Source organism: Gossypium raimondii, chromosome 13 (genome assembly GCF_025698545.1).
Source record: "Gossypium raimondii isolate GPD5lz chromosome 13, ASM2569854v1, whole genome shotgun sequence".
NCBI lineage: Eukaryota > Viridiplantae > Streptophyta > Magnoliopsida > Malvales > Malvaceae > Gossypium > Gossypium raimondii.
Window position 1 is genome coordinate 48,207,920 of NC_068577.1, and position 27,396 is coordinate 48,235,315.

Sequence of the window (27,396 nt, forward strand, 5' to 3'; positions counted from 1 at the left end):
AAGTTTTGAGATGTAATAAATTTTGAAATTTACTTTGGAAGCCATGAATCAAAGATCTCGTGAGTATGAAATAGCAATATGAATGCTATTTGGCCTATTTACATTATGGATATGATTTTAATCATAGTTAGAAAATAATTGATAATGTCCATGGTGAAGGGTGAATAAATGTGTGATTTTATAATCACATGATTGGGCATTTGATGATCGTCCTCTAATATGACTATATATGTTACACCTTTGTATATATAAGGTGTGTTGAAAAAGTAATGTTATTTGACTATGAAGAAGAAAAAAAATTAAAGTCGTGTATTGACTTTGAAAAGAAGCTATGACAAATAGCAAATATGTTGTCTAGTTTCACCAAGAGATTTGAGGCCTCTTTACTACAATTTACTTGGTGAAAAAGACATGATGTATTATTTCATATATTTGGTGATTGTGAAATTAATTTCTTGGATATAAAGAAGTAAATAAAGTAGTCAAATATGAAATTGTCATGATAAGAAAAGATAAAGTGATCACTATAATTTGACAATAGTAGAAAGAATATCCTTGATAGCATTCTTTTGCGAAAGAATCGATAATTGAAAATGGTGGGGATGTTGGTCTTGTGAATTTTCAAGATACAAATAAATATAAATTTTCACCATGTGATATAGATAACTAACACAACTATGTTGGAAAAGTTGAAAATTTGGGATGAGATACAATCCCATAATAATTGAGTTACCCATGATGGAAACTCAACTCAACGCTTGGTATAACGTCAAGTCTTGAGTTTAATGAGACAAAGTACATCAAAAGTATGTGACTGTTGGCACTAAAAAAATAACAATATCATCCTAGGATGAAAAGTGCTACGCACCCATAATAATAAAGGGAGTGATGAATATTATACTCTTAATAGACCCATAACATAGATGTGTTAAAGTGTTATAATTACGGGAACACTTTCGATGAGATCTACCTATGTGAGTGGAAGTGTGGCCGCTTCTAGGAGCTCAAGGGCTTCTCTCTGACTGCACTCATGAAAAGAGGTTACAAACACATAGCCATCATAGTGTCCCTGGATATTGTACACTGATTGGTGTTGAAATCATTGTGTGAGATGTGTTCGGTTAATCAAATGGAATAGTTGGTTCAAAGCATAGCCTACCATCCAATTTTGATTAACTTTAACATGTTTTCACTAAGTGAAGGTTCAGTCGTAAAACACCTTCATTTATGCAATTGATTTCCAAGATTAACAAAATTTAGAATATTTTGAAAATGGGGGGAGATTGCTGGAACATTTTCAAAATATTTATAATGTTCTAATAGTTATAACTGAAAAGTTACAAGTGATCCAAAAATAATGTCACTTGGTAATTAAGCAAGAGTTGTCACTATTCATAGTGATTAGTTATGTCTCTTGTCACCAAAAGTTATATCACTTAATTAGTAACAAAGGGTCATAATTATTCAAGTTAATACCTATTAAATAATTATGCTTGTGGTTAAAGATATGACTATCCATGTGGGTAGTATTGTCCCTATGAAGAGACATGAGACCTCCTATAAATAGGAGAGGAATTTCATTTGTTGTATACACCTAGAAACATAGAAAAAAAAGTTTCTTTCTGATCTCCCACCATATTTTTATATTCTTAGATTGTTTTATAAAGAATTGCTGCAGAAATTCTATATAGAAATTGGTATCCTTGTTATGCTCTGCTTAATACTCACTAGATTGTTTCCGTTAGTGTAAAACGTAGACAGTCATTAGGCTTCATTGTATCATCAAAGTTTATTTGCTAGTAACTCTTTTGCACACCATATATAGGTGGGGACGAATAGTACCTTAAAGAAAATGACATTACTACACGCCTTGAAGCCTTCATTAATTTCTGATAAGTTTATTTTTATCCCCACGCACCAAGTGACATTTATTGCTGCATTAATTAAAATCATTACATATTAGTACTTGATAATACCTATATTTTCCTATTAATCACCTTAGCCAAGATTTTTTTCTTATTATTTACAAAACTATTAAGTATTACCTATGCTGGGTACCTTATAGCAATAAGTCAATGAACATTTATAAGTTATAACCCTAAAAGAACCATATATAATTTTGCATGCTTATATATATCACGTATATATTATAATAGGTGGCATTTTACTTGATATAATATTATATTTAGTCCTTAACACTTATACATTCTATCAAATTAACTCCAATTCTAAATAATTTAATAAATTTAACCCTCATATTTATAAATTCTATCAATTTAGCTCTCAAACACATCTTAAAGAAAAATGGTAGCTGATGAACCTAACTCTAGCATGGGTTTGACAGCTTTGGGTTACTTGATTCTTGTTAAAAACATTTTCTTTACATTGCCTCTAACCGGGAAGACTAATGCAACAAATCCCACAATTTCACTATGGAGAACTTAATAAGCTCCTCTCCTAACCATAATATACTAATGTCTTGTTTGGTTATTAATGTAATAACATAAGTTTATTACATATGTATTATAATAAGGGAATAACTTATATTAGGATAAAGTTTTAGGTACCAATAAAATTTCTCACATCATGAAATTATTATTATTATACACCCATCCATATTCAACCTAGCTACTCTTCAACTCTAAGTTTTTAAAACAAACATAAGTAATTAAAATTAAAAAATCAAATAACATAAAAATTTTAAATTTTACACAATTCTTATTACTGAATATTAAATGCAATATAATTTTACTTTTAAAAATGTATAATATGAAATAGAAAACAATTTAAAATGGAAAAAAATCCACCGTATAAAAACTATAATTTTTAAAAATTAGTTGTACAACGATAAAAAATAACTTCTAGAAAAAGTAAAATGATTAAAAATTATAAAAGAAGAAAAGATGTTTGTTTATAATTTTAAAATTAATTATTTGAAGTAATTTAATTAAAAAGCAAATTAAGTTGGAGAAGATAGTAGATGTAGATGAATGTATATTAATATTTTGTTATCTTTAAAATTTAATGACGCGACACTATTTTATTAGTACCTAAAACTATTATTTTAGGATGATCTTAATATAAGTTATTCCAATATAAAATTATAAAATGGTAAAAAAATTATAAAATATTATAGAAGTTCACTTCTTCGTTCAAAGTGTAGCAGTTTAGCCTCCACGATTGCATAACATTTCTTTTTCTTCTTTCTGATTCTTTTCATCATGTTCTTTGGCTTTCAAGGCAAATATATAACAAAAACTGAAAAATTAATAAAATAATAATAATTGTTAAAGTTTATTCTTTTAATGTGTTTTTTCCCAATTTATAATTTTTATAATATTATATTTTAAATAATTTTTCTAAGTTTTATATACCTTTATATATATATTATTTTGAGATATTTTGGGTATTATATATATTTAATTAGGTGGTGAAAAGTCGCTTTATCCCAAATCTAATAGATTTGAGACATAATACATGAAGAAACAGAATTTAGTAACTATACATATTAGCAAACCCATCATTTTATTATTATAGATACATGCAAAAGAAACATAAAAGCAATTACTAAAAAAGTATAAATCCCAGGAACTATATAAGGATTGTTGATTGCATGCATGATGCAATAATCAATCATAAACTTCACACGTACAGTACATGGATCGTTGAATGCTAAGAGTAGCGAGAGAGAGACAGCGATGGGCTTGATTTGACTAATTAAGTAGAATGGCTTCCTTTGCCACTAAAAGCGACGGCGTTGTTAAATCCGCAATACCTCATGAAGAGCTTCGTAGCTTTGTTCAAGTCGATGGGAAAGGCCCAGTTGCTTTTAATGGCAATGCATACGCAACCAGCTGCATGATCTTCTCTGTAATCCCGAAATTGGGAGCAGCATTCGCAGCTAGGGTCAGGGGGTTGACGAAAGAAGGCCTTCCCGAAAGCGGCTGGGCATGCACTCAGATCTTCAGGACATTTTCGAGTATGAGAGCTAACCAAACTGAAAAAACCAAGGTTGAGGAAAAGGAGAAAGACAGTTGATGCTGAAGGCTTTGAACCCATTTTTTTTTCCAATTAAGAAGCTTTGGAAATTGGAATATTGCTTGTTGTATAAGGTGTGAGTGGTAGGGTTGCATGGTGAGAGGGTTCTTATAGAAGGGAGATTGGATGAATTTATACGGGATGTATTGATCGTAGGTTACTTGTTAAAAAAAACTATAACAATTCTATCTACTTTTATTTTAGATAAATCACCTAATTATTAATGTATTTCTATTTTAATTATCAAAATATAAAACATACTATTTATTTTTATTTTAATTAATCTTAAATCTAAATAATTCAACAAACTTATCGATTAATTTGGTTGTCAAATATATCTTCATCATGCATCTAAGCCCCACCCCCATTCTGCATTCATTCTTCTATTTTCTCTAAAAACCGATCTGTTTAAAAATTTTCCAAAATAGTTTTTAAAAAATCAAAAGCATTTTCAAGAAAACATATCCGCCACTTCTTCCTCTATCCTTTTCAATCCATTAACTTCTCAACTCTGCAACTTCAAGAAAAAACCCTACTATCACCTTTATGCCAACATTCTCAAAGTGGGTCGTTTCCACCAACATTAATATTGCTGCATCTTTGGGTTCTTAATTTTAGTGCAATTATATGTTTTTTTTTAAATATATTTTGCAAATTAAAATTTGAGAATTTGGTTAAATTTGTTTACAATTGAGATATAATTTATATGGTAGGAGTATTATTTTTATACATATTTTAATATAAATTAATTCAATTGTAATATTTAGTTCTTCCTATGACTTATTTTTAGTAAAGAGAAGGATTTTTTTTACTTATTTTGAAAATATCTTATTTTTTATTGGAGTTATTTCTCATTTTCTAATTTCAAGTTCAAATTTGTACTAACTATTCTTTATTTTATGTCTAATTATGGTAAGAGAATGACTTATATTAAGATCATCCTAAAAACATAACTTTTAGACACCAATAAAATAATATAGAATATTTTAAATTAATTTTTCAAGAATTAAACATCAAAAGAATTGAGTCACTTATCTAATCTATTGAATTGACACTTGAATAAGGATTTAAATAGATCTCTTAATAACCTAAAATTTAAAAATCAAGATTCAATTAATAAACTATAAGCTTAAAAAGTACGAATTTTGTGTGTAATCTTAATACATATCAATTATGTAATAACCTTATTAATAAACTAACACACAAAATAAAATGCATACATAAATATATACAAATAAAATATGATTTTCTATTAAATAATATTTATTTGGGCTGAAAATATTTTTAAAAAATTAAAATTCAAAATTTCTAAATCTTAAAATTCAAAAGCTTAATTAATCACCATTTACTTTTCTTGAGTTCATTCAAATCCATAACTCATTTTGTATTTTCATGGTGTAAAAATATGAATTTAAAACTAAATGTAGTACTAAAACATAGAAACTTGTATCATCAAAATCGGTTACCAAAATCCTAAGTTTTGAAAACCAAAACATAAGAAATCATCACAATCTCTACATATTTTCCGAGTTAACAATTTCAACCAACCTAATTTAAGATCTCATATCTCTTATGACAAGACTTATATGACCGAGTTAATTATACTAAATGAAAGTACACACTTCATACTATAAAAACATCTAAATTTCGAAATAAATAAATAACTAAATATGGATTTTATTAGTTTATCAAAATCAACTACTCAAAACTATCAAAACACATACATCAAAAACTTCAAAATTATTCTCCTAATTATTTTACCAAAATAGATGTTACAGATCAGTAGAAAAATCTTGAAGAGACATTTCAATTGATACCAATAATATCGTCAAAATTCGCATGAAAGTAAAAATAAAATAAAAAATAGGTTTTACACCCAACCATTCAAAACGTAAAATATCAAATAAATATACACCTCTATTGCTAAAATCAAAATCGATTTGCCATTCCTTTTACCTTTCTTCCTCTTCTCTAAATTAGCTTCTCCAAAATTATCAAAATCACCTTAAAAAATATGATACGCGAGTTTTTTTTTTTTTAAAATCTCTTCTTTTTATTAAAAAAATACCTGTAGCCTATCTATTACAATCGAGGTTGATAAATAATGGACTAACATAACCGCGACATAATTAATTGAGTATTTTATTTTTTAAAAGGTTAATTCATTCAATGGATGGAATCATCAATTTGAGAGAAAAAATAGCAAACACTTAATACGATAAGCTCCATCAACACAACAAAGGCTCCTCAACATCAATAGAACATTATGACATGTTGAAAATTGGTTTTGTCACGACTCAAGCACGACATATCTGGAGTGATTGTAAGCACTTAATACGATAAGAAAATCAATCCCAAATGATTCAAAGCGGCAAGCAAAAATCAACAAAAGAATCGAGCATTCATCAAACTAGAGAGGATGACAACAAAATCATCTCTAAAATCACTTGTAAACCTAAGATTACATGTATAAGCAAGACTAACAAACATGCTACAAGAGCAAACAAAAACTTCTAAAACTTAAGACTTATTAAACAATAGAAAAACAAACAAAAAATATATAAAACTTAAGACAACACAAATCCAAATCGACTCATGAAATCATGTATTATTCTGAAATTGTTAGAGATGTGACCCAAATTCATGATAAAATAAAATACAAGTGGTAAAATACAAGTGTGCAAGAGAAGTTCGAATAGAAGTATACTTATTATGCTTAATGTTGATTTGAATAAGGTGTTTTAACCTTATTGCATTACTTCTATTTTATTTTGATTAGAATATGGTTTTACTCACCTATAAATAGACATAGTCTACTCCTCTTGTAATCAATTCGAATTCAACATAGTGAATTCTCCTCTGCCCGTAGTTTTTTCCCGAAAGGGTTTCTACGTAAAAACATGTGTGTTTTTATTTTTTTCTTTCTTTTTCTTTGCGATACATTGTCATTATCGACGTTCTATTTATTCACAAATTTGTATCTGAGCTTTCCGGGTTGCTTATCTCAATAATGGTAATGGCGTCATTGAAGTATGAAATTTCGCTGTTGGATTGCAACACGAAATTCACGTTGTGGCAGATTAAGATGCAGGCAGTTCTCGCGCAAATGGATCTGGAGGATGCCCTGCTAGGGATAGATAAAATGCCTTTGACATTGACGGATGAAGAGAAGAAGCGTAAGGATCGAAAGGCTTTGACGCAATTACATCTACATTTGTCTAATGAAAATTTGCAAGATGTGATGATAGAGAAGAGCATCGCTGTATTATGGAAGAGGCTGGAGCAGCTATGTATGTTGAAAACTCTAACCAGTAAGCTACATATGAAGCAGCGTCTTTATGCTCATCGTTTGGAGGAAGGTGCGTCTGTGCACGAACACTTAACAATGTTTAAATAAATTTTCTCGGACCTTGAGGACATGAAGGTTCAATATGATAAAGAAGATCTAAGGTTGATTCTGCTTTGTTCATTGCCCCCATCTTATTCAACCTTTAGAGACACGATTTTGTATAGCCACGAGTCTCTCACAGTTAATGAGGTTTTTGCTTCTTTGCCTCGTATGATAAGATGAAACATCTTGTAGTTAAACTCGACTCTCAGGGAGAGGGTCACATTGTTCGTGGGAGACAAGATCGAAATGTTGATGATGATCATCAAAGGACACAGGAACGGAATCCTCGCAGTAAATCTAAGGGAAGATCGAAGTCTCAAAATAGAGGCAAAACTTGTAACTTCTGTAAGAAGAAGGGGCACATTAAATATGACTGTTTTAAGCTGCAGAACAAGATTAAAAGGGAAGCTGCAAATCAAAAAAGCAAACAACTAGAAAAATCCAATGAAGCTGATGTTGTAGAAGACTACAACGATGGTGAACTTTAGTTACTTTTATCAATAATTCTAAAGTGAGTGAGGAGTGGATCCTTGATTCGGGTTGCACCTTCCACATGAGTCCCAATCGAGATACGTTTACAACTTACGAAATAGTGTCTGAATGTGTTGTTTTGATGAGAAATAATGCTTCATGTAAATTCACTAGTGTTGGAACGATTAAAGTTAAAATGTTTGACGAAGTTGTCAGAACACTTAGTGACGTGCAACATGTTCCAAAATTGAAGAGAAACTTGATTTTCTTGAGTACTTTTGATCCAAAAGGGTACAAATACACAGTTGAAAGTGGATTTTGAAGATTTCCAAAGGTTCCATCATTGTGATGAAAGGGCAGAGCAATACTGTCAAGTTATATGTTTTGCAGGGTTCTACAATTACTGGTGATGTCGCTTCCTCTTCCTTGTTATACCTTGTGTAATATGCTTCGCGAACTTTATAGTGCACCTTGATACCTTATGTAATGGGCTTCACGGACCTTATAGTGTACCTCACGAACTTGACCATGTATCTATAGAAAGTTGAACACATGCGAACCTAGGCTAGTTCACGAACCATAACCTTTAAGACTATGTGAGGGCCACGTAGAGACTAGGAGAAATTGATTGTTAGCTGCCCTAACATGTCTTATCCTAGGATGCCATATCACCATCACTACCAAGGGTATCAAATCAAACTTTGTCAACAATCTTATGACAAGTAGCTAAGTTTGCCCCCCACTATAAAAGTTTCATGCAAACAACTCACATAGGATCTCTCTCTCCCTCTTACTCTCCTTCTTCTAAATCTTCAAAATCTCTCCACAAAACTAGAATCTCCTCCCAACCTTCATACTTCTTCCCTTTATTCTGTCTTTACCTTCTTTCCTTGTTCACCTCACTGGTTAACATTGCTCAACTTCAACATAGATTCTTTTGTGGATTCCAACATTATTATATTTTGTTAAATAAGAACTTAAAACTATTAGTTTACACAGTTATGTTCGAATTTCAACTTATACAATTTATTCAAAAATTTTCAAATTATGGTCTAATCTATTAGCATTCATATGGGTGGTCTTGGCACAAATAAAAAAAAAGGTACATTGAAAAGTCTAAGAGAGAGTAAACTTCCTTTTTTTAAGAATGACTTGAAAAACCAAAACTTAATCAAATTCTTTTTGGAACATAAATTAAAATAAGATATTGTTGACATAAGAAACCAACAAGATGCAATGAGGAACGATGGTGGTGATTCACCTTGGTAGGGTGAAGAACCCTTGTACCAAATGGATAGGGATGATGGAGAAAATGTCTAAGAGAGAGAGAGAGAGCAATGAGGGGGCATTATGTTATGTTGTTGCTAGTTGCCTCCTTAGTATAATGGGAAGGCTTATATACATGAGATAAGGGCATGCCATATGTTAGGATCTAATTAGCAGTAAAGTCATATCTTCCATTTTTATAGGAGTGCTAATGTGCCTTTATAAGTTGGCGACATGACGTCTTAGGATGGTTGAACAATCAATGGGCACAAGGTTTCATGCACTCTTAACGGAGGTAGTTCATGGTGAAGGTCCTTTGGGCTTACTATGGAGCCACCTGATGTCATAGGTTCACCCGGTGTGAATTTCACCTGAAGGGAACACATGTAAGGCCTCTAGATGTAACACCCCTTACCCAATCTGGTTGCTGGACCTGAGCTATAGGATGCTACAATAATTAACGAAATAGTATTATGCAAATCTGAAACCAAAAGTTTAATTAAACATCAGATGATCTCAAACATTCACACAAAATCATGCTTTTCAAACAAATTAGGGTTTAAATCGAGCTTACGAAAGCTCTAAAGTTGACCCAAAATCAAGCAATGACTAATTTGAAACTTTTACAAAAATAAAAGGAAAAAATACAAAACAGGGGTCACAAGGACATTCTCAAGCCGTGTAACTCACTGTAGTCGTGTAAGTTAAAATACCAATTTTACCAGAAGTCACACAACCATACGGCTAGATCGTGTAACTAACTGAGGCAATGTGTTAGCCTTGTGGTGTAAAAATGTGCCATTAACAACACATTTGGTTGGCTATAATAGTCAACCGGTTCCATGTCTATTTTGAATGTAATGGTTCTCTGTTAGTTTGGTTGGTAGAATGCTATTCAACAGAATAGCTCATTACGTGACTATTCCTCAAATTCCCTGAATAGCCATTCTTTACTTCATCCTCTGAATGGCTATTCCAAGCAACTCAGAATATATATTTTTCTATTATTTCCATTTTAACCCAACCAAAAACCAAAAGGGAAAAGAAAGAAAAAAGGTAAGAACAAAAATCATTCAACACATCCCTAAGAGGGAAACTTGCAGCAAATTGAAGAGAAACTCTAATTGAGTTAATTCATAGTCATTAAATTCTCCTTAATTCACGGACACGTTTTGACTCCATTAGTCAAAGATTTCCAAAAAATTATTCCCTTGAATTTATTTCAAAACCTAATAATCAGACAGGGAAGATACACACTGAAATTTTCCAAGTTTTCGAGATATCTTTTCCCTGCGTATTTTTTCAATCTGTTTTTTGGTGATAGACGAAGGCAAGGCTATTGTTCGTTGATCACTACAACCATGCTACTGTCGTACTCTTCTTGTTGTTATATCCTGGGAGACAGTCGACCAACGTTTCTCCAGCACCAAAGAGCAGTCGAATTTGTCTTAAGGAGACTGTTAAAACAGGCCTCAACTACTAATATAATATATCAATCTAATTTTATTTTCTGTTTTCCAGTTTCATATATATATATATATATATATATATATATATGTCTATATTTTGCTCTAGTTCGATCTTGTGATTTAAATAAATCTTTTATATTACTATTACTTTACTAACATTTGAGCAACAAATATAACTTATATATTAATTAAAATTACTATATTTATTAAATATTTTACTATTTTATTGAAGTAATATGAATATACATATTACATATTGAATAATAATTATATTAAATTATGAATAAAGTATTTATTTTTATTTTTATTAAATTATATTTAATAATAAATTTATTAAAATTTAATAACAATAATAATTATCTATCTAATTTTTTTGCTAAAGGTACTCTAATCATTTTAGCTTTTTTCTTTATGATATTACAAATCTATTTCATTCAACCAAATACAAGAATACTTTTATAGCTCTATTCTATTCCGTTCAACCAAATAATTGAATTACTAATTATAGTTCTATCCCATTACAACTTTATTCCATTTCAGTCGTATTCCATTCCAGTGAACCAAACATGGTGTAAGTGTCTAACTTGTGTCAAATCAAACCAATGACTCAGATGGTGCATATTTGGCAATTCAAACCTTCATAAAACCAATCTAAACACATGCTATTTCATTCATATTTGGTGCATCGAGATCGACGATCTACATGTGGGCCCCGAGATCATTACGTATAACAATGTCATAACTTGGGTTTCCGACCAAAAAGGCGTAATCGTTTCCATCATCCGTTACATCGAAGTCACTAAAATCATCACCTTCGTGATTAGAACGACCATTATTATCGGATTCATCTTCACCATGCGCATTGATCTCAATAATGACTAGGGCTCCGATTGTTTCACTGAAAATTATTTTTGGAAAATGATTTCTGGAAAATGACTTACTTTTCTAGAAAAGTTAATATTTTCTGGTGTTTGGATGAATCTGTGTGAAATATTTTCTTTTGTTTGGCAGGTTCTTTAAAAATATTTCATAAAAGTCGTTTTCAATTAAACAAACATACATTTGAGATTTTTTTATTTTTCATTGTTTAATTGAGTTTATTTTATATCTATAATTTCATATTTTACATTGTTTTTACATATATTAAAAATATTTTGTTAAAGTTAGGTTCATTGCAACGATTATTTTTTAGTTACATGACTACCAGCTGAGTATTTTTTTTACTTAAAAATGTGACTTTAACAAAATTGACAAAAAAAAAATCAACAATGTCAGCAGTTAGACTTGGTTTTCAAATCTTTAAAGTAGAGAGAGTAAATTCTTGAAAATAAAAGTACGTAAACTAAATTGCAAATTTGTGAAGAGTATATAGACTTATGACATATTTTAACATTTATACTACAAAACATTTATTATTAATATATTTATAATTGTAATAAATATTTAGTATTAAAATATTAATATTGATATTTTCAATAATATGTGAATAATATTATTTAAAATTATTATTTTTAAAATTTGCTATTAAAATAAAATTTAAATATTAAATAATTTATTAAAAATAATAAATTATATTAATTATATTAATAATTTATTATATGACTAAATATAAATAATTAAATACGTATGTTTAATAATATTAAAAAATATAATATTTTATATTAATATTTTAAATATTTTTAAAAATAAAAATAAATTTTATTATCAATATAATAATATTAAACTTGATTTAAGTTAATTTTTATATAAAAGTAAAATCATCTATTGAGGAGCTCTTTTCCGGAAAATGACTTACGCTTTTCAAAAGGGTAAGTCATTTTACAAGGAAAAAGGCTTATTTTCCGTTGACCTGTAAGTCATTTTCCGTTGACCAAGTTGTTTTCTGTGAAACAAACACAGGAAAATGCAGAAAACATTTTTCGTAAAACATTTTACATGTAAACAAACGGACCCTAGATGTATCTGTAAAGCAACATGGTGTGGATTTTCGGTCCATGTCAATATGGCTCCACCACCGTACTAGTCCGAACATCCAACATTGAGATCGATGTTAAAACCGCGCATAGACAACCTCCTATCGACAGACACTCTAGAAACCTTTGTACACGGGTCTTTAACACCATATTATTAACTTAGCGGAGTTACATCTTCAACCAGCTCCGCATCGGCTAACTTAGTAAACAACTGAATTTGTTTAGTGTTCACCCTCTCTGGTAAGCAATACAATGCGACCATTGTCTCGAGGTCGGTAAATTTGATAGGATTTGACAAAACTAAAAATTTGTAGAATAGTTCCGACATCCTCCTTCCATAAGCGGGGAATTTTTTTCACTGATCTTTTCTTTCATATCATCGACGGACACATTTCTATCGAACCTCATTCCTATTTTCTGACGAGTTTCAAAAATACAAACCAACTATAGTTTCTAAAATAACACCATCGAAATTAATAGCTACAAAAAATTGGTTCTCCACTTTTTTTCTAAAACCGCAAAAATACAACCAAAAAAATAAACAAACACTACAAAATAAACCTACACAATTCTAATAATTTTCATAGTGAACATACCTTAGTACTAATAAATAAACTTTTGGCACAAATCTAAACTAATAATAATAATGATTATTACAAAAAAATTAATATTACAAACTAAAATATAAATAATTCTAATATTACAAAAAATATTAAAATACCTTTTTTTTCCGACGAGGGACCTACCTCCTTCTTTTTTTTTCTGCTGTGGCTGGAATATGTTAGTTTTTTTCTTAACAGATTGTTGTTTTGTTGGGGGGGGGGGGGGGGTTGGGGATGAAACCAACCCCTTTTATAATGAAATATTAAATATATATATATATATAAATATATAATTTAAACAATAGATTTAAAAGAAAAAACTTGAAATATCAGGTTTTGAGACCCAAACCCGTGATTGACGGGTCACATCGGTGACAGGCCTTCAGGCCGGTGTCGGCTCGTCAATCACGGGTTCGGGTCCCAATACTCAATATTTCAAGCTTTTTTTTAAATTTAATAAGTAATAAAATATTAAATAATTTCAGTGCCGCCTAACACGTCGTCGACACCATTAAAATATAATTTTTTAACAAGAGACGGTATAAATACATGGGCAATATAATATCGGTGTCGTAGATTACTAAGGCGGAACCAAAGAAAATTTTTTATATACTTTCCAATTATCATGTCAATCATCGCTGCTAGGGGGAGGTTGGTGCCGCCGATTGGTCGGGCAGCACCGTTTTATACTGTACATTTTGCCTATATTTATAAATAATGGTCCGTTTAATTTATTTCAAAAAATAATCAAATAAAAGAAAAATATCCAAAGAAAGGAAAGTTTTCAAAAGCCCAATATATTTGTATATGTAGTGTAGCACTAGCAGCATTAAAGGCCCAGGAGCGAAAGCCCAAGATAGAAAATGTGAAAGGTCTAATTTTAATTTTAGTCCTTATATGATGTTACAAATTTAAGATTTAATCATTTACTTTAATTTATAACATTATTAGTAAGATTGCCTTTGGATGCTGGTTCAATGCGTTCAGTCCCTTTGTTCTCTCGATTGTTGTGTAAAATAGTGTTTAAATCTTTGTATCGCATTGGACTTCTTAATTTTCACTAACGTAAAATGCTTCGATTGAAAGAAGCTTCTACAGTGGCAGTATATTTTTCCTATACTAACCCTTACTTTTTTTATTAAACAGAAAAATTGCCAGCTCTCTTTAGTCTTTTCACTCCATAGTCATATGGAGCTTGACCCTTTTTTTTCCTTCAATTAATTAAGTAAATATATAAAATTTAATCCAAGTATAATGTATTTTTATGAAAATAATATTTTTATTGTTATAAAAGAATAACTAACTATAATAAGTAATTAAAATTGATTATCATTTTATAATAAATAATATAAATTGAATATGTAATTAATTAAAATATTTATAATAAAATATCGAAAAATACATTTTAATATTTTATTAAATAAATTTATAATTTTACATATTTTTAATAATTTTGTAAATGTAAAATAATTTTAAAAAATTCTATTATATATCATTTCTAATTTAATGTCCTTAATAGTCATTTTTTATTCTCATCTTACCGCTACAACTGTGTTTGAATCCAAACACACACCCAACGCTATTTCTAATCTCATAGCTACAGTATCCAATTTTGAACTTAAGGTAAAATATTATCAATTTAGACTTACTAATAACATTATAAAAACTATAAAAGTAAAAACCAAATGGGGTAAAATTAAATAGGCTTAAAGGTGTAAAAGGCTCTCAAACTTTTTCAAAAAAAAGCAATTAAACCCCTCCTCTTTTTTTGCACTCAATTGAGCACTTAATCTTTCAAAATGCATCAAAAAGGCTCTCAAACTTCTTCCAAAAAAAAAACCAATAAAGTCATTGTTTTTTTTCCATTCAATTGGGTGCTTGAATTTTCAAAATGCATCAAAAAGACCCTAAAAAATCTTCAAAAAAGCAATTAATCCCCTGCTTTTATTAAAAATTAGAAAAAATTGTAAATAAATAATAAATAAGAAAATTTAGAAAATTTATTTAATTTTAATAAAAATATAAAAAATTAAGATTTACTAAAATTAGAATTTTTTTATAAAAATCGTAAAAAAATAAAAAAAATGTAAAAGTTTATAAAAATCATAAAAAATTTATAAAATGCATCAAAAAGTCCCTTTAACAATTAACTTTAACTGTTGATCGTTAAACTTTAACTTTAACGTGTCGCTAAGGGTGAGCAAAATCCGATTCGATTCGAAAAACTTGATAAAACTTTCAAATTTTGAATTAAATAATTTGAGTTATTTGAGTTAATCAAGTTATTTGGATCAACTCGAATAAAAAATTTAGTTTTTCGGTTTAACTCAAATAAATAATTTGAGTTATTTGAGTTAATCAAGTTATGTGGTGAAAATGATAAAAATAAAATAAAATCAATAAAAGTCGAGAAAAGTATAAAATGTTTCTTTTGGTACGATAATTTTATAATTTTTTTACTGAAATTTATATTTTTACATTTTGTATAATTTTCTTATGACTTTATAAAATTTTATATATTTTACATTTCTATATATTTTATAATTTTTTACGATTTTTATAAATTTTACAATTTTTATATTTTTTACGATTTTTATATTTTTTGTAATTTTCGATAAAGTTTTAATATTTAAATTTTTATTAAAATTTAATAATATTTATAGATTTTTATTTTAACTTTTGTAATTTTTTCTAATTTTTAATAAAAGCAGGGGTATAATTGCTTTTTTGGAAAAAGTTTGAAGGTATTTTTGATGCATTTTGAAAGTTCAAGTACCCAATTGAGTGCAAAACAAATATGGGCTTAATTGTTTTTTTTTAAAGGTTTGAGGGTTTTTTTGGTGTATTTTGAAAGTTTAAGTACCTAAATGAGTGCAAAAGAAAACAATGGCTTAATTGCTTCTTCTTCTTTTTTTTAATTTGAGGGCTTTTTGCACCTTTAAGTTTATTAAATAAAAAGATTAAAAATAAAATTGTAGCATAGTATAAGGACTAAAACAATAATTAGACCAAATAGAAAAACCCTAGCTGAACTGAGCTGATATCCCTCAGTTGCCTCCACTCTCACGTATTTCGTCGCCATCGCATCGAATATAAGTAGCGAATATCCTCCTTTTTGTGCCCTTCATTTCCAGAGAGAGAGAAAGAGCGTTCCAACAATCTTCGTCTCTTTCTCTCGCTTGCCGTTTTTCTCTCTTAGGTTTGCTCCTGTTGTCTTTCAATTTTATTAAGATTCGTCTCGTTTAGATCCTTGTACACTCTTTTCTTGTTCATGATCTTAGATTAGATCCTGATTTTGATTTTGGTTTTCTTTTCTGCGATGTCATAGGTTGTAAATCTGTATAGTAGTAAATCATGTAGTTAGTTAGCTCTGAAATAAAGTTGAAAGTTTTTTAACATCTCTGTATTGGTTATATCTCATAAATAGCTAATATGATTTTAGATCTCGAAATATTCGTTTTTTTTTATGGTTGAATTCGTGTTTTTGAGATTAAACTTGTTTAGATGTCACTGTGAATGTGTACTTTTTGGAAGACCAGAGCTTATGTATTTTGTTTGCTTGGCAGGTTTTGATTCTTCTTTGTAGTTCGAGGTGTTTTAAAGACAAGTCAAGATGGTAAGTTGATTGAACCTTTTTCTTTTTGCCCTTTTTTCTTTGTTTGGTTTTTATTTAAGATTTTTCCGTGACTTCCTTTTGATTTGATTTGAGTTGATGTTGGATGTATTACAGGTGAAGTTTACAGCTGAGGAGCTTCGTGCCATTATGGACAGGAAGCACAATATCCGTAATATGTCTGTTATTGCTCATGTGGACCACGGTATGCAGGTTTTTCTTTTTTCTTTTTATTATCATTAACTTGAAGTAAAATGATCAAAGCTCATTTAATTGGTGTTTATGGGTATTTTTACGGAATTTCATCTGTGTTTGATTTTTTAAAAGATGGTAATGGTAAAATGAAGATGAAACCTGTATGGAAGTTAAACTAGATTAGTCTCAAATTGAGAGCAGTTTACTGCAATAGCCCTTCAATTGTTGATGATTGTCAGGTGTTACTAGTTATTCTGTCCTTTGTGAAGTGTTGGCATTGGTTCTCATTTAGTTTTTGTGATATGCAGGGAAATCAACTCTTACCGATTCTCTTGTGGCTGCTGCTGGAATTATTGCACAAGAAGTTGCTGGTGATGTTCGTATGACAGATACCCGTGCTGATGAGGCTGAGCGTGGTATCACAATCAAGTCTACTGGTATCTCTCTTTATTATGAAATGTCTGATGACTCTTTGAAGAGCTACAAAGGAGAGAGACAAGGGAATGAGTACCTCATCAATCTTATCGATTCCCCTGGGCACGTTGACTTTTCATCCGAGGTCACAGCTGCTCTACGTATTACTGATGGTGCCCTTGTGGTTGTTGACTGTATTGAAGGTGTCTGTGTGCAAACAGAGACTGTTCTCCGTCAGGCTCTTGGAGAAAGAATCAGGCCTGTCTTGACTGTTAACAAGATGGATAGGTGCTTCCTTGAGCTCCAGGTTGATGGAGAGGAGGCTTACCAGACATTCCAGAGAGTGATTGAAAATGCTAATGTCATCATGGCCACCTATGAAGATCCTCTTCTTGGTGATGTTCAAGTATACCCAGAGAAGGGAACAGTTGCTTTCTCTGCTGGTTTGCATGGTTGGGCTTTTACCTTGACCAACTTTGCTAAAATGTACGCCTCTAAATTTGGAGTTGATGAGGCAAAGATGATGGAAAGACTTTGGGGTGAGAACTTTTTTGATCCAGCTACCAAGAAGTGGACCACCAAGAACACTGGCTCTGGTACCTGCAAGCGTGGATTTGTTCAGTTCTGTTATGAACCCATCAAGCAGATAATCAACACTTGTATGAATGACCAGAAGGACAAGCTCTGGCCCATGTTGCAAAAGCTTGGTGTCACCATGAAGTCTGATGAGAAGGACTTGATGGGGAAGTCCCTAATGAAGCGTGTAATGCAGACGTGGCTTCCTGCTAGCAGTGCTCTCCTGGAAATGATGATCTTCCACCTTCCCTCTCCTAGCAAGGCTCAGAAATATCGTGTTGAAAACTTGTATGAGGGTCCTCTTGATGATATCTATGCCAATGCTATCAGGAACTGTGATCCTGAGGGTCCTCTTATGCTCTATGTTTCAAAGATGATTCCTGCTTCTGATAAGGGTAGGTTCTTTGCTTTTGGTCGTGTCTTCTCTGGCAAAGTTTCAACTGGCCTGAAGGTCAGGATCATGGGTCCAAACTATGTCCCTGGTGAGAAGAAAGATTTGTATGTCAAGAGCGTACAGAGAACTGTTATTTGGATGGGAAAGAAGCAGGAAACTGTTGAGGATGTTCCTTGTGGTAACACAGTGGCCATGGTTGGTCTGGATCAGTTTATCACCAAGAATGCTACTTTGACTAATGAGAAGGAAGTTGATGCGCACCCAATTCGTGCAATGAAGTTCTCTGTCTCTCCTGTTGTTCGTGTTGCTGTTCAGTGCAAGGTTGCATCTGATCTTCCCAAACTTGTTGAAGGGCTGAAGCGTTTGGCCAAGTCTGATCCTATGGTTGTTTGTACAATTGAAGAGTCGGGAGAGCACATTGTTGCTGGTGCTGGAGAGCTCCACCTTGAGATCTGTCTTAAGGATTTGCAAGAAGATTTTATGGGTGGTGCTGAGATCGTCAAGTCAGACCCAGTTGTCTCATTCCGTGAAACTGTCCTAGAGAGGTCTTGCAGGACTGTGATGAGCAAGTCTCCCAACAAGCACAACCGATTATACATGGAAGCTCGACCCTTGGAGGAAGGTCTGGCTGAAGCCATTGATGAAGGTCGTATTGGTCCAAGAGATGATCCCAAGGTTCGTTCAAAAATTTTGGCTGAGGAGTATGGATGGGACAAAGATCTTGCTAAGAAGATATGGTGTTTTGGCCCTGAGACCACAGGTCCTAACATGGTGGTTGATATGTGTAAAGGAGTTCAGTACCTGAACGAAATCAAGGATTCAGTAGTCGCTGGGTTCCAATGGGCATCAAAGGAAGGTGCAATGGCCGAAGAGAACATGAGGGGTATATGCTTTGAAGTTTGTGATGTGGTTCTTCATACTGATGCTATCCATAGAGGTGGGGGTCAGATCATTCCAACTGCTAGGAGGGTTTTCTATGCTTCTCAGCTGACTGCCAAGCCGAGGCTGCTTGAGCCAGTGTACTTGGTGGAGATCCAAGCCCCAGAGCAAGCACTTGGTGGTATTTACAGTGTTCTTAACCAGAAGCGAGGACATGTGTTTGAGGAGATGCAGAGGCCTGGTACTCCACTATACAACATCAAAGCATATCTTCCTGTTATCGAGTCATTTGGATTCTCGAGCACCCTGAGGGCTGCAACATCAGGGCAGGCTTTCCCACAATGCGTGTTTGACCACTGGGATATGATGTCATCAGATCCATTGGAACCTGGTTCCCAGGCAGCCACCCATGTTGCTGAGATCCGTAAGAGGAAGGGATTGAAGGAGCAGATGACCCCGCTCTCCGATTATGAGGACAAGCTGTAAGCTAAGCTACAAAATAATAATTAATTGAAGAGGTTAGGTTACCCATTTTATGCAATGGTGCTAGTTAGTTCCTTCTATATTTTGTTGTCCATGGTTCGGACTTTTTAGATGGTTTTTACAATGGACACAATTGTTATGTTTTTTTGTATTCAAATAGACAATTGGCTTTGTTAATGTTTTTGACCTCCATAATCTTCATTGCTTCTATTATATCTTTATTTATATTTTCCTTAAATTACTTGTAATATTTTGGCCTTCAATTTCTTGTTCAAACTTTTTTCTCTTTTAACTTCTTTAGCAAAATGCCAACATAATTATTGGTGATGGACCAGATAATTTCTTTTATCAAAAGACTTCCGAATTTATAGAAGTTACGTTTGTATTTGATTTTAATATCTAAAACATGATTTATATTTTCAAATTAAATTTTAAGTAGGGTTTAAAACATATATTTTAAAAAAGACATTAATTTTTAAAATTGCTTCTTGTATCAAATTCTCATCTTTTATATGTCATACTATTAATAAACTTTATTTTTACATTCCAACATCGTCTTAACTTTTGATAAATGAATATTAAAGTTCTAAATTACATGCTAATGAAAGGTGTTAGTATCCAGGTTCAAAATTCACCATAATTAAAATGTTTAAATCTTTAAATCGCACTATAAGTTTGGTAGTTTTAATTCAATTAATTAATTCATGATTTGGATTATTTTAGTTTAATTCCTAATCCCTTTATGTTAAAATAATTTATTCCTACACCAAATAATTACTCAAATATATATTTATTCTTGAAAGCTCAATAAAAAGTCTCAATCACTTTTCAAACCACTTTCAAGACCAACGTTTTTCCAAATCCAACATTCCAAAATCACACTTTGCATCTGATTTCTCTTCTTTTTCAAAAGTTCCAAACGTTTAATAAAATTTTATAGTATTACTTGGTTGAGTAAAAAAGTGGAAAGAAAACAAATTAAACGTGATTTGTAGAGAAAACAGTACTAGAAAAACAAATCATTCTAAATAGAAGTGATAAAGAAATCTATTTTCATTTTTAAACTTTAAAAATAACAATGAAAACAAGATTACTTTTTCTTTCAACTTTTACACTTTTCCAATCACTTATGAAAAATAGAAAACTATAATTTCCTCTTACTTCTCATGTTTTCAATTTTCTTTCTACTCTATCAAGCAAAGTTCAGTTCCTATTTATCAGGAAATTTGTAAAAAAACACATGAAATTACTTGGGAGATTCAGAGCCCACAATTTGACATTGTTGAGATCCAATTAAAATAGATAAAGTCAAAACTACAACTCTGATATCACATCATTCACAACTAAAACTAAAGTCCATTTCAATAACCCTACTGTTTACGGCTTACGAGGCGGAGAACTATTGCTACTGCTGTTGCTGCTGCTTCTTCCCCTCAATGGCCTGCGCATCAAAATACTATCCCTTAATATTTTTCATCTATTGGATTTGAAAACCACATTACTCTTAAACTCTGCAGTTCCCGAAATGAGGCCATCTCGGCCAACCACACGCAGACAATTTTCATTAACAAGTCCATCTGTTTTAATGACTAGAGGTCCAGGTTAATGTGTTTCGCATTAATCATGACTTTCCGAGTCACAGACTAATAGCCCTAGTACTTCCCCCTAGAATTCAGATATCCTAAAATAATCTCTGTTAAAATTCCAGCTTTGAATAAAAGCATATATCATCCAATTACTTGGCCATAATAAATCAATGTTCCATTAGAAAATTATAAACATTTTCGATGCTTGCAAGAGTGTATGTTGGGCCATAATAAATCAATGTTGCATTAGAAAATTACCTTCTAGGACTGCGGCTCCTAGAAATCCTCCTCGGTACCTGTCATAATTGACAATACAAAGGCCATATATTAAATAACACTAATAAATAAGGTAAAGTACTCCTTGAATAAATAATAATCACAAACCTTCCGGGGGCTAGGTGATCTGGAATAGGATGATGACCTCCCATGTCTTGCTGCTGGTCCTTTACCTCTGTTTTAAAGATAATAACATACAGAAGTAAGATCCCGAGACATGGAAACGCAAGGTTCACGTTGTCTTGTTAACGCGTATATCTTCTACTAAACTCTAGCTTTATAATTAACGAGAAAAAGAATACAGCCAGAAAGGAATATTACTAGTACTAGCAACACTTCTGACCCTGAATACATCATTACTTATAGTTACAAATTCTCAAGCTGCCCAAGTCCAACTAAACATCAATGAGAAAGGGCATGAAAAGAAGCTAGCACAAGCTCAAATTTTAACCAAACTACAAGAATTTTCACCCCATATAACTAAATTTACTAAAACTTTGCTTTCTTTCTTGTAACCAAATAGAGAGAAATAACAAAAGAAAAGACAGATAATTTAAAAGCAAATGCACCAGATGGAAAGGTTTGGGTACTAAGGTATATTACCTACGAGGTGAGAATGACCTTGAACGAGAACGAGCAGGTCTACGAATTGGAGAACGGCTCCGTCTACGACCTAGAGGAGACCTTCTTGGAGGACTACGTGCACGTCTAGGAGGTGAACTGTAATAAAACAAGATAGCATAAGATCCAAATTACACTAAATGGTATAGTTCAAGTAATCCGTCTCAGCTCATCCACAGTTCATACCAACAAAAGATCAACACAAAAGTCTGTGATAACAGCCTACAATATAAATAAGACATAATATGACTACATAACAAACAATTCTTAGTTTGTGTTTGATTCCACTATAACCTTCTTGATTCCTCAGATTCACTAAGATCTTATGCATTCATTCATTTGTTCACAGGTTGTGATCAGTTCACTTATGCCTTAGGCAATAAAGTTTAAGGCACAGGAAAATAACTATATGTTTTATTACCGGCGCCTTGGAGGAGGAGAACGTCTTCGGATTGGACTACGCATCCTGCGAGGAGATGCCCTGTGAAGATTAAATGGATCAAATTCTTTCAAAAGCAGCTCATAATTACACAAGATATTAGCCTACTACAACTATAAGACCTTGGGGGAGATCTAAGCCGCCTTGGAGGAGACAATGGAGAACGACCTCTGACAGGAGATGCAGGGCGGCGCCTGGGAGGTGTTTCACCATTACGATGAACAGGAGAATCTACTCGACGACGTGGAGACTCTGGTGGTCGTCTGGGAGATCCACCTCTTCGACCAACAGGTGATCTCCGTCTAGGTGAGGGCAGGGATTTCCGTTGAGGTGAAGCTGATATCCATCAATTAACAAGTCGATAAACATGTATGTAATATACACATCAACCATGAATCAAGCAGAACTTTTACTGTGTTTAACATACACTCCCGTGGTCGCTTTGGCCCACCCCTCTCAATATCAACACTGGCATTATCAGATTTAGGAACATCTCCTTTAGCAGCAGAAGAAATTGGCTTTGGGGGTGGTGAAACTTTTGGTCGTGGAGGAAGTGTAAACTTCGCTCTTACAACATTGCCATCAATCTGAGCCTGCATTAGAGCAACAAATAACATCAATTTCACAAAATACTAGTTCTGAATACTGTTAATAATCTTACTTTGGCATCTTAGAAAAACCTACACCATCCATGTAAAGTAGAGCTTTTTCAGCATCTGCTCTTGTCTTGAATTCAACATAGCCATATCCTCGCGGAAGATTAAGCTGTTAATGTGAAGCATGTCAAAATAATTCAGTATTACTAATATCGAACACTAAAATATGACTGATATGAACTTACAACACGGTCCATGGCTAGATCCACATTTACAACTTCACCAAAATTACCTACAAAGAGATGAAGACGAGTATGAACAGCATTGAACAGTTGAATTGTCCAATGGTTTAAAAATATAAAGGAAATAAATTCTCATCCAAACAAAACGTTAACAAAATGACATTTACTTAAGTACCAAACTACCATACAAATTATATACAATTATATGAATATAATAGGCATGCAAATCAAAAGAATGCATAGAAGATGAATTCCTGTAAGATTGTGCAAATTTGTCAAAGCCTAATCTCCACCTACTTTCTGTTGTAACCCTAGATAAAGTCATAAATAAAACAATTATAATAATCTTCAGATAATGCAAAGACAAACTGATAGTCAAAAGCTCTAAATAAGCTCCCCCCTAGAAGCATCAATCCTGAAAAAGAAGCTGCTTTTGTCACCTGATGGTCTCATTGCCACAAAACTAAGGTGGGACCTATTAAACAGGTTTGTGGAGTACAAATTTGGCAGTTATCACAGTGGACCATTTAAGTTAATCATGCTCTCCATGCTTCTACATCTTTGGAACCTTGTAATAACTGTGGGCATAATTCATAATAGTTTTCCAAAAGCAATTTTTGGTATCAAAGAGAGGATAAAGATTTTGGAACACAAGGACAAACTCAAATACAAGATATAATCCCACAACAGAAACATAGTTCAACATACATGATTTATAGAGACAAAACTAGAGCATATACAATAATTATCAAAGCTTCTAGAGAAAGACCAATTGAATGTCATGTAATTTTACAATATACCTGCAGAAATACCATGCCTAAAAGTTAACATGTGATCACATTCTTGGGGATCATATCATGTCACAAAGTATTTAACATGCCAACCCTTCAATATAGATTTTTTGTGTACCTACGCTCTCAAGAAGTATCAACTAGTCTCAGTCATGCATTTAACTATTCAAAGGTTAAAGGGTAAAGCATTTACTGAATATTTCTCTTAGATGGCCTTCATTGACATTCCTGCTCAGTGAGTCAACATAGAGAACCAGAGACTCACGGATGGGAGAAGCCTTCCTGAAATCAGGGCAAGCAACAAACTTGAGCATCAACTTCAGTCCTTCTCAATTACATATTATTTCATTGTTTTTGTTAATCTGGAAACATAATCATGCACTTACATTTATATAAAACATTGAAATTCAAATCAGGTCAAAGTTTCTCAGGCAGAATTTGCTCATGATAGAACAAAATAGGAAGAAAATGAAAATTCCCCATAAAAGAAAACAAACATCATTTGTTTCCTGAGAAACTAAATACAAATTAAATAACCATTATCCCATGGAAGCATAACTAACTTAGAAACTCTTAAGCACTGATTCTCTCTACTACTCAATTTCGAAAATATAAAACAGGTTAAAAACAAGCTTCATTTCGAAAACATTGTCATTTTATAAATCACGTATTTTAAACCTTCACAAACTCAATTTTCCTAGTTGCTAATATTGTAGAACATATTAAATACATATAGAATAAAATAGAATCTTCCACGAAAATATAAATTGAAAATATTTGGTAAATCTGAACCGAACATTGCTTTACCTTGGGGCTGGAGATGGCTTTTTAGATTGTGGCGGAGGGGAATTACCTCGCCTAGATCCAGGCTCAGGACTGCAAAAGGAAAAGAAGAGAAGATATGAATTTAAAACTTTTAAAAGGATGACAGCCACATTTGAAAAAAAAAAGGTACAAAAGTTAAAAGTATCTTAAAATTGGCATATCTATATCAGTAAAGAGGATGGCATTGACAATTGAAGAAGACACTTTGAACCAAAAATCTAAGTTTTATTTCGTTAGATTGACAGCTTTACCACCTATCAACTCGTAATTTTGATCCATATCTCGTACATCATACAAATATATGAGCTTCTAACTAAGCCAGCTGCCATGAAATCTTTGAATTCACACGTACTATTCTACCATGCAACCATATCTGAATAAAGTTAAATTATTGCGTAATAGAATTGGAATAACTTGAGCCCCATGAACCAACTTTCTGAGTGTTTATTATTAGGTAGCCGTAGAGCATTCATTTTCGGCTATTAGCAACAATAAAGTGCAGTAACTTCAACAATGCCAACACTATAGCAATCAAAGAGTACCTAATCAGCTTATAACTAAATTCTTTCGTATCTTTTTAGCTATTAACAATGTAATCTTAAGAAAAAAAAGTTTAAAAAACTTCAAATTAGTTAAATTCTTGAGAACAACTTCAAATTTGCTAAATTCTTTGGTTTCCTTAAGCGAAAAGAAATGACCTTCGGCGCTTAGGAGGGCTGCGACTTCGAGAGCGACCGCCACGGGAAGGAGAAGAAGAGAAGGAAGATCTGGAGCGAGAGCTAGAAGGAGAAGCGGATCTCGACCTGGACACAGAGCGAGAACGGGAACTAGACTTTGAGTCTGAGCCGGAATAAGAGCGGGAACGAGACTTGGACCGCGACCGAGAACGGGAAGAGGAGCCGGAGATAGAAGGTGAGCGACGGCCTCTCGTTGTCGGCTTCGCCATTGCGGGAATAGAGAGAAAGGAAGAGTCGAAATTCGAAACCCTAGTGGGGCGTGGGTGATGGTAGTAGAGAGTTCGATAGTATTTGTCCATGTAGGCAAAAAGCATGCTTCATCATTCGGCTATTGAGGATGAGACAATTTTATCCCACGGGGCATGCCGTGTCATGTTTCTTTTTAGGTTTTTCTGAGAGACATGTTCTTGACACCCTTTTTATTTCAATTGGTTGAGCATCGTTCTTAATTTGGGCTGTCTTCATTCCTCCCTTGTCTATTTCGTGGTGAGTTGAATTAGCAATAAAATTAATATTACACAAACTAAAATTAATTTCATACTCGCCAGAATTTATTATATTTAATAATTAAATATATTTTATATATCGTTTGGCTTACTCACAATTTACTTGAAATTTAAAGCGTGTAAAAAGATGAATTTAAAGATTAAATGAAATGTTAAAACTTAGAAATTTACTTCGCTAAAATATAAGAAATCATCACAATTTTCCAAGATTTTCTCAGTGGACAATTTTGACTTGCCTACTTTAGGGTCTTATATCTTTTAGTACAAACGAAATAGAAATTCAAAATGAAAATACACACTTCATACTATGAAAAACATCTAAATTTTGAAACATGAGCACTTAAAGATAGATTTCTAATGTAACAAAGTTAGTTACTCGAAACTGTCAAAACTCATACCTTAAAAACTTCAAATGTTATTTTCTCTTAGGTAAACTACAAAAATAGTCACTTTTGTTTGCCTCAGATTACATTTTAGTCACTTATGTTTGAAATGTTACGTTTTAGTCACTTACGTTATCATTTTGTTACGAAGTAGTCACTCTACCATTGAACTCCATTACCTCCCTAACGGTAATCGTACGTGGCAGTCCAAATGGGTTTTAAATGCCAACTTGGATGTCCAGTTGTTGGAATGAAAATAGGTTTTTAATTAAATAAATTCAATTTGGATTGCCACTTAGGACATCCAAGTTGGCATTTAAAACTCATTTGGACTGCCACGTAGGACCATCATTAGGGAGGTAACGGAGCTTAAAGATAGAGTGACCACTTCGTAACAAAACGATAACGTATGTGACTAAAACGTAACTGTTGACACCATTTTTTTGATAAAACGGGGTCGACTTGGATTTTAAAAATAAAAACGAAAACAAGAGTCGCCACCAATCTTTTTTAATGAGGTGTGATCAGGTCACCTCGTAAAACGGTTGTTTTTAATAAACGATTTAGATTTATTAAAACAATGCATTTGGTCTGCGAAAATCAAAGAAATAGGTTCGGGAGTCGGTTAAG

The 27,396-nt window shown here is 32.3% G+C and overlaps 2 protein-coding genes across 2 annotated transcripts; one reads left to right on the top strand and one right to left on the bottom strand.

Moving 5' to 3' along the window:
* Positions 1-16,262: 16,262 nt before the first annotated feature.
* LOC105782476 (elongation factor 2) lies at positions 16,263-19,959 on the top strand. The gene is made up of 4 exons (XM_012607234.2): positions 16,263-16,409; positions 16,777-16,826; positions 16,941-17,028; positions 17,327-19,959. Exons 2-4 carry the CDS (start codon positions 16,824-16,826, stop codon positions 19,765-19,767), a joined length of 2,532 nt encoding a protein of 843 aa, XP_012462688.1. The 5' UTR covers positions 16,263-16,409; positions 16,777-16,823; the 3' UTR covers positions 19,768-19,959.
* Positions 19,960-20,989: 1,030 nt separating this feature from the next.
* Positions 20,990-26,239, bottom strand: LOC105782400 (serine/arginine-rich splicing factor SR45). The gene is made up of 12 exons (XM_012607111.2): positions 25,839-26,239; positions 25,123-25,191; positions 24,509-24,597; positions 23,528-23,574; positions 23,371-23,451; positions 23,114-23,279; positions 22,809-23,022; positions 22,669-22,728; positions 22,230-22,346; positions 21,735-21,801; positions 21,609-21,646; positions 20,990-21,205 (listed from the first exon to the last, which is right to left on the bottom strand). The coding sequence occupies exons 1-12, from the start codon at positions 26,189-26,191 to the stop codon at positions 21,142-21,144; spliced, it is 1,365 nt and encodes a 454-aa protein (XP_012462565.2). The 5' UTR covers positions 26,192-26,239; the 3' UTR covers positions 20,990-21,141.
* Positions 26,240-27,396: the final 1,157 nt, after the last annotated feature.